Source organism: Abramis brama, assembly GCF_963993115.1.
Source record: "Abramis brama genome assembly, chromosome: 11".
Classification (NCBI taxonomy): Eukaryota; Metazoa; Chordata; class Actinopteri; order Cypriniformes; family Leuciscidae; genus Abramis; species Abramis brama.
Window position 1 is genome coordinate 13844099 of NC_139973.1, and position 9152 is coordinate 13853250.

Genomic DNA, 9152 nt, shown 5'->3' on the forward strand with positions numbered 1-9152 from the left:
TGTTTTCAATCATCATAAACTTTGGGAAAAAAAACATTTCCTTTGTAGGCTACAGCTCTGTGTGAGATTTACAGCAATATTTCATATTAATACTTTTCACTCATCACTTCATTTGTGTTTATGCTTTCCTTTGAATGTAATGCATCTTTGAAGAGGTCACATAATTTGTTTACATCCATAGATTTCCTCTGCTTTTCACTTCAAAAGAGATCAGAACTAAATATTCCCATCCTGTAGTCATCTCGAAAAGAACCCACTCCAGCTCAGCCTCTTTGAGCACTTTGATTTCTAACAAAAAAAAAAATCTCTCTCTACATTGTTGAGAGAGATGAGACAGACAGAATGGATTAAAGAAAAGATCATTGTTTGTTCTCTCACAACTCTTCATCAACATCTTAACAACACTCCTAATAACAACCATGTGTTTGCATGTAAGGTCACGTTGACTTTGTCATGGTAACCTTTTCTTTTACTGTTAAGAGTTTTCTGTAAAGCTCCTTTGAAACGATTGAGAAAAGCACTGGCTATACAAATAAATGTGAATCGAATTGAAAAGTTGTACCTCTGTCTTTAAATCATTCTTTATCAGTGTACTTTAGGAAGGAGATGTATTGAACAAATTGTTTCTGGCATATCTATGAATATAATACTTTTCTGAATGTGTCAATACAACTAGATAATAAGTAATCTTAGTGAAATAGACAGTTTCAAATAGTCTTTTAGGAATATCTGAGAAATGTCCATGAGAGAACTTATAGTTTTTGAGATATCTGAACTTCCTGTACACTTTCACTCAATGTCCTAAACATCCACATCCACAAACGTACTGCAATCCTCCATTACGTCACACTCAAGTTGCATGCAGGGTCATTATCATGTGTTTTGAGATGGTTATTGGCATGACGCTTTTAACATATTTGGTGGAGGAAATGTTTCCAGTAATGAGAAGCTTTTCAGTAATGAGATACAGATGGCAACCTAATTAAATACTAATACTTAAAAAGTAAATACTAAAAAACATTCTATACAGATTATGTGACTGTAGCATTTTTTGTAAAATGGTTTTAAGAAACAATTCTTTAATATTTAAATGACTATTTATTGAAGATATACACTGTAAAATATTTCCAGACTTTCACAATATTTAACTGTTTTTTTACAGTAAAATACTGTTTTAATTGTTTTACTGTAAACAATTGTAATTTTACAGTAATGTGGATTCGCTCACTTACTTTTAACTATCTGCTGTGATATGACAGCAAATTAATGTAAAAAAAAAAAAAATAGGCGATTGACCCCACCCAGATAGCAAGCACAGTTGGGCCAGTGGCTTTTTCTGTATGGGCCAGCCTGAGCCTCGGCTGAAATCAGTTGTACTGGTCAGGTCCATACTCGGTGTAGCTGTGTGTACCTTCGACCCAAGTTCGTTTTGTCATTAAATTTCTTACTGTAAATTACTGTGAAAGTAATGCAATTAGTAGCCAGTAATTTACTGTAAAATCACAGCAGAATTTTTTACAGTGTATGAATGGCTCTTTGCTCTCTCAAAAACCCTCAATATGCTCAAAATTGTTAAAGGGTTAGTTCACCCAAAAATGAAAATTCTGTCAGTAATTACTCACCCTCATGTTGTTCCAACCCTGTAAGACTTTCGTTCATCTTCGGAACACAAATTAAGATATTTTTGATGAAATCTGAGAGCTGGCTCACTCCTTCATAGGCTTCTATGTTGCCGGCCCAGAAAGTTAGTAAAGACACAGAAGTAAATGAATAGTTGAATAAAGTCGTTATTTTATTTTTATTTATTTTTTGCACACAAAAAGTATTCTCGTCGCTTGATAAACTTATGGTTGAGCCACTGTAGTCACTTGGACTATTTTAAACATTGTCTTTACTAACTTTCTGGGCCAGCAACATAGAAGCCTATGGAGGAGTGATCCAGCTCTCAGATTTCATCAAAAATATCTTAATTTGTGTTCCGAAGATGAACGAAAGTCTTTTTGGCGAGTAATTATTGACAGAATTTTTGGGTGAACTAACCCTTCAAGACTAAATCTTCAAATGCAATTTGTTTCAAAATGTAAAATGCAGCAGTTGTCTGTTAGATCTGTAAGTGTTTTGGAGACCATTTGAATTTTATGATATTATTTTATTCATAAATATGACAAAAATAAATATGGTATCAGTAAACAAATATGTAAACATCTCACATGTGGCCATTTATTCTAACTGGAGCAGTTGTGATACGATATGTAAAGTTTGCCTTACAGCCGAGACACATTTTCATTTGTGAATGATTGGCAATGACAGGTAATACATTGCACATGCACATTTATCACATTCATTTGTCATTTTGTGGATTATGATGAATGGCCAATAGAAGAAAAAAAAAATGCTGGAAAGTTCACATTTTGAGGAGAAAGAAATTACATCACCTTTAAAGTTAGGAGAGCTTATACATTGACATATATACATACTCGTATTACATGACATTACAAGGTTAAAGAGAATACAATTGGTTATTGTTAGTGATGATGATGATGCTATTCTCATCGTAGCTCAAATAAAATCCTAAGCACAAGAATTTTTCCGTCTGTAACAGTCACTTAGTTGTAAACTACAACACATGTATTGTTTTCCCAAAGCCAATTCCGGGAATTTTAAGGTTGAATACATGTGGGGGGTTTTGTTGTCAGTAAAAGCACTGCCTGCATAAAATCCGTTCAGAGGATGACTTTCACTCTGAAGAAGTCACAACATTGCTGCAAAGCTAAAAGTGGCAAATGTGTACGATCACAATGGCTGAACCATCTAATGATGTCTAGTTTGGCACTGGCTTACAACCTTTTTATTCATAAACATGAACAAGCGTTACAAAGCCAAAGTGAATGGAAATCACATTATGGCAAAGTTCGCCATACACGTTGTTCATCTATGGTCAGATTAGGCATAACTAGGCAGGCACTGACTGTGGTCAGAAAAGTGTTGCTTTCCTTTCTTCTCTAAACTACAGGTTTTGTTGTGCGTCAGTGGTTGAGACAGTTCCAGGAACAGTTTGGATTTCAGGAAGCGCCTGTACGAGTCCTTTTCCATGAGTGTGAAGATCTTACTCTGAGCCTCATCAAAACATGATGCGTCACACCTTTCCAGATTCTTCCTAGCCTGCTCTCTGGTGGCCGAATCCAAATTCACCTAAAAAAAAAAAAAAGAAGATTAATGGAGATTAATGAGGACATTTTATATGCGATAAGCGAATAGACCTAGTGCAGTCAAGCAGTGCTCTCACCTCACTGGGGGAATCGGCATCAATGTATCGCTCAAATATCATTTTAGCTTTCAGATTCATCTTGTCCACTGATGTCTGCTTGAAATCCTCACAGGCCACCCAAAATTCAATGTTCTCTTGACTGTACTCAGACTGTAAAAAGGAAGCGAAAGCCCTCCGACCATCTGAAATGGAAAGAATTTAAGTGAGAATCAATATACTGAATATTAAATATTAAATAAGATTAGAAAATGATAGAATAGAATAGAATAGAATCTGCATCTAATCTCATTATTCAGAGGGAGCGGATGCTGAGGAGGTTTTGGAATGAAGAGGTCAAGGCTTTGAGTCTGAGGGGATTCTCTGAGGACTGCCCTAGTGGTTGATGACCCCTGAAGCCCACCAGAGCAGAACACTCGAGCTCTTCAGGGGCCACCAGTGGAGTGCGGACACGTAGCACGCGTGCTCTGGAGCGTGAGAAAAATATGGTCATGGCCTGTCAGAGCGATTATAAACATAGTCTCCTTTAACAGAGACATTAATGAGGCCAGGGGCTCCTTGACAGCGAATACAAGGCCGAATAAACAATGGGCAGTGCAGAAGTCTCAGGCTTACTTATTAAGCCATTAGTAAGCCGAAGCCTGTTCATCATTAACACATGCTGATTTCTAAGATTTAATCAGGAGCAGATTTTTTTTATTATTATTATTGCATAACCAAATAATCTGGAAACTTACCATCATTTTTGATCAGGTTGTTAAATGATGTTTTCCATTTCTCAGTTTCAGCAGGAGAGATTCTACAATCAGATGAAGAATTAATAACCAAAATGTTCAATATAATATAATATAATATAATATAATATAATATAATATAATATAATATAATATAATATAATATAATATAATATAATATAATATAATATAATATAATATAATATAATATAATATAATATAATATAATATAATATAATATAATATAATATAATATAATAGCCATGTTGCTCCAGCCTTACCTGTTCACCTCTGTGACCTTCGCCTTCTCCTTCTCTTTCTCCTTCAAAGCCTTATGCTCTTGAGGTGGATCTGGCTTTTGAAGCAGAAAGCCAATCTTATGCTTTATGTCTTTGGCGCTGTTGAAGAAAATATGTAATTAAATTAATGATTTGGCTTTAAAGATTCTACTGTGAAAAACAAAACTATGGAAAGCTAAAGTAACTTAAAAGTACCGTCTTTTCTCTTAAATATCTCTCAAACGACTGCTTCTAATTTACTACAAGCATAATAAAACTCTTTTCCTTTTTCCATTACTTAAAACAAATATTGAAATATCAAAACAACATATGTTGCTATTAGTCCACTTGAGAGTATACAGAGTATAAAAACATATAAAGTCTTGAAACATTGAACTAATAATAAAGAATATCATCTATAATTTGCAATGAGCATATTCATACCTTTTTAAGCAGGTTGCGGGTAGGTCTGCGAGCCCTTTACACATGGTGCTGGTGCGTAATACAAATCCAACGCTACAGAAAAAGAGTGTGTCACAAAGCAGATCCTCACAATCTCAATGCAGTCTCCTCCTACAACTCTTCTTTTATACAGCCCCAGCCTTCACAACAGAAGAGCCAGCCAATCACAACAGAGGCAGAAACCAAGCAGATGCAAAACCAAGGTAATTTCCAAAGTTTTTGAAAGGAAAGGAGTTTGATGTGAACTTTTTTTGTTGTTGAACCTAAATCAATTTATGATGTATAATAAACATGTGATGGATTTTTTTGTGGTGTTCTTTCACTTCATTTTTTGAATGCATTCACAAAACTATAAAATGAAATAAAAAAATAAATTAAATATAAAATAAAATTAATTTAAAAAAATGAAATAATAAAAAAATGGAAGAAAAAAAACAGTAGTAGTAGAACTTAATATGTCATTTATAGAGCTATACTAAGCTTCATATTTCATTTTTTTCACCCAAGTATAGTTTAAAGTTCTCTATACTTATTTTTTTAATTAAAGCCACTCATATTTGTAATGCAAATATTATATTCTCCAAATGTCATGTTTGTGTCATAATATTGCCATTATTCACCAGAGCGGTCTGAACAAACAGTCACAGCACAAAATGTATTTAAACACTTTGACTGACCTCCACGACACCATGAAGCCCTTAAGGTCAGAGAAGCAACATTCTCTAAGTTGTCAAATACTTGTGGTCTCCATGCTCAGTTTAACTTGTTTGTACCCCTCAATGACCTAAATAAATTGATCTGTGATAAGAAATAAATATTACACATTAGGACCACTACAAATGAGAATAAAGCTGTGCACAAGGCAACTGAACATTTGTTCTGTCCAAGTCATAAATTTCAATAAATCCTTAAAAAAAAATATTTCCTTTATATCAAGACCCCATTATTATTTTGAACTGATCAAGTCATGACACAAATCTCTTCAATGGAAAAAAATAATTTACTACAGACCAAAAGGAAAAGGCAACAGGCCAAATTCTGTAATGATATGGAGACAGGAACAGACTGCTAATCACTGGCTATCATTACCCTGATTTACAGAGCTATCAGATCATGTCAGGTCAGTGTATGATCATCTATTACCCTCTCACAAAGGAAATGCACTTCATTTTAAAATTTATGGAAGCATTAAAATCCTGATAGCAAATAATTTATTGCAAGAAAGACATTCTAACTACAATTTAGAAATATTAGAAACATTTCAAAACATGTCATCAACTTTTGGAGTTAATTAAACATTGCACATTGTAAAATATATCTATGCGAATGTAGAAAGTTCTCAATTATCTGAATGTACCAGTTCAGGAAGTTATTAAGAAACAATAGGTTGATTTGCAATGGGGGTTGAATCATTTCTATTACAACTGTGTGTGTGTGTGTGTGTGTGTGTGTGTGTGTGTGTGTGTGTGTGTGTGTGTGTGGTGTGTGTGTGGTGTGTGTGTGTGTGTGTGTGTGTGTGTGTGTGTGTGTGTGTGTGTGTGTGTGTGTGTGTGTGTGTGTTTATATATATATATATATATATATATATACAGCGGGGGAAATAAGTATTGAACACGTCATAATTTTTCTCAGTAAATATATTTCCAAAGGTGCTATTGACATGAAATTTTCACCAGATGTTGGTAACAACCCAAGTAAGCCATACATACAAAGAAACAAACAAAAATAAGTTCAGAAATTAAGTTATGTGTAATAATGTGAAATGACACAGGGAAAAAGTATTGAACACATGAAGAAAGGGAGGCGCAAAAAGGCATGGAAAGCCAAGACAACTGCTGAAAACTTACAGTAATTAAAAAGCAATCCAGCCCCCTGTCAGTGGAAATTAATAACAGCTGGTTCAGTCCCAAATGATGGCCTACAAAAAGGTCTCATTGCCAAGGTGTCACACAAGACACATCTCATGATGGGTAAAAGCGAAGAGCTGTCTCAAGACCTTCGCAACCTAATTGTTCCAACACATAATGATGGCATTGGTTATAGGCGCCATTCTAAGCTTCTGAATGGTCCAGTGAGCACTTTTGGGGCCATAATACGGAAGTGGAAAGACAATAATTTCACCATAAATTTGCCTCGACCAGTGCTCCTCGCAAGATTTCTGATAGAGGAGTGAAAAGAATAATCAGAAGAGTTGTCCAAGAACCAACACCAAGTTGTATGGTGTTTTTAGGGTAATGTGCAGTGCCATTTCTCCTCCAAATATGGTGTGTATTATGGCATCCAAACAGTTCAATTTTGCTCTCATGTGACCACACTATGTTCTCCCAGTATTTCACTGGCTTTTCCAAATGTTGTGCAGCAAACTTTAAATGAGCTTCAACATGCTTTTTTTTCAGTAATGGAGTCTTGCGTGGTGAGCGTGCATACAGGTCATGGCGGTGGAGTGCATTACTTACTGTTTTCTTTGAGACAACAGTACCTGCTATCTGCAGGTCTTTTTGAAGCTCTCCACAAGTGATCCTTGGCTCTTGGACAACTCTTCTGATTATTCTTTTCACTCCTCTATCAGAAATCTTGCGAGGAGCACTGGTCGAGGCAAATTTATGGTGAAATTATTGTCTTTCCACTTCCGTATTATGGCCCCAAAAGTGCTCACTGGACCATTCAGAAGCTTAGAATGGCGCCTATAACCAATGCCATCATTATGTTTTGCAACAATTAGGTTGCGAAGGTCTTGAGACAGCTCTTCGCTTTTACCCATCATGAGATGTGTCTTGTGTGACACCTTGGCAATGAGACCTTTTTGTAGGCCATCATTTGGGACTGAACCAGCTGTTATTAATTTCCACTGACAGGGGGCTGGATTGCTTTTTAATTACTGTAAGTTTTCAGCAGTTGTCTTGGCTTTCCATGCCTTTTTGCGCCTCCCTTTCTTCATGTGTTCAATACTTTTTCCCTGTGTCATTTCACATTATTACACATAACTTAATTTCTGAACTTATTTTTGTTTGTTTCTTTGTATGTATGGCTTACTTGGGTTGTTACCAACAGCTGGTGAAAATTTCATGTCAATAGCACCTTTGGAAATATATTTACTGAGAAAAATGATGATGTGTTCAATACTTATTTCTCCCGCTATATATATATATGCACAAATCAAACAAAAGTAATTGAAATAGCTCAAACCAATAAATGTTTCAAGTGGTTTCCCTGAATTTAACCAAAAATTCAACTTCTAAAGACTTCTAAGTCTCAAAATTGTTCAACCCCCTGAATAGAAGCCCTCACAACAGCACAAATCTGCAAAACATGTGTTGTCTCAAGCATACCTGATGCAACTAATCAAGGGCTTCATTAGTTGTACCAGGTGTGTTTGAGCTAGAACACATGAAATATTTGAACTGGCTAGGGGTTTGTTGAGTGTCACGTTTGACTGCATGATAGAAATATGGCTAAGTCAAAAGAATGGTCCAAAAAGTTAAAAGAAGATATCATCGCCCTTCAAAAACAAGGAACAGGATGCAAAAAGATAGTGAAGACAATGTTCCTAGAGACACCGCTGGAAGCATAGTTCGCAAGTTCAAAGTTAGAGGAACAGTGCTCTTGGGCTGCTTTGCATCCTCTGGCACTGGAAACCTGCAGCGTGTGGAAGGCAAGATGGATTCATTGAAATATTGAAATCCTAAAAAACGCCATGCCGTCAGTGAGGAAGCTGAAGCTTGGGCATCATTGGACCTTCCGACAGGATAATGATCCCAGGTATACCACAAATTCCACCAAGGCTTGGTTGCAGAAGAAGTCCCAGAAGGGTCTACAGTGGCCATCACAGTCACCTGACTTAAACCCCATAGAAAATCTCTGGTGGAATTTGAAGGCGGCAGTTGCAGCATGCAAAACCAAGAATATTACTTAACTGGAGGCCATTGCTCATGAGGAATGGGCTAAGATTGCTCAAAAATGCTGGTGTCTTGTTTGCAGCAGGTCATAACAGCAAAAGGGTGTACTAAATGTGCTTGCCATGAAGGGGTTGAATAATTTTGAGACTGCAGAAGCAATTAAAAGTTGCATTTTAAGTTGAATTTGGGGAAACCACTTGAAACATTAGTTGTGTTGAGCTATTTCAATTATTTTTGTTTGATCTGCTGTTCATTGCAAACTGAAAGTCTGTCAATTTTGCCAATAAACCTGAATTGCAATGGGGTTGAATAATTTTAATTTCATCTTGCTTCTCACATACAGACTTTGTCCACAAAACTCTCTTCTCACTCTGTCCCGTTCAAATTGTTGTTGACACATCCATGCAAAGTATTGAACCAATCCTATCAATAGCTCTGTATAGTCAAATGCCTAAAGACAAACCTGTGACTTCAGAACCAGAAAAAACTATGCAGTAAGTCTATCAGTTCCAGTTCA

General features: G+C 35.9%; 1 protein-coding gene across 1 annotated transcript; it reads right to left on the reverse strand.

Annotated features, from left to right (window-relative positions):
* Positions 1–2198: 2198 nt before the first annotated feature.
* On the reverse strand, positions 2199–4857 carry rgs4 (regulator of G protein signaling 4). The gene is made up of 5 exons (XM_084128922.1): positions 4722–4857; positions 4281–4397; positions 4003–4064; positions 3287–3450; positions 2199–3192 (listed from the first exon to the last, which is right to left on the reverse strand). Exons 1-5 carry the CDS (start codon positions 4763–4765, stop codon positions 2944–2946), a joined length of 636 nt encoding a protein of 211 aa, XP_083985048.1. The 5' UTR covers positions 4766–4857; the 3' UTR covers positions 2199–2943.
* Positions 4858–9152: the final 4295 nt, after the last annotated feature.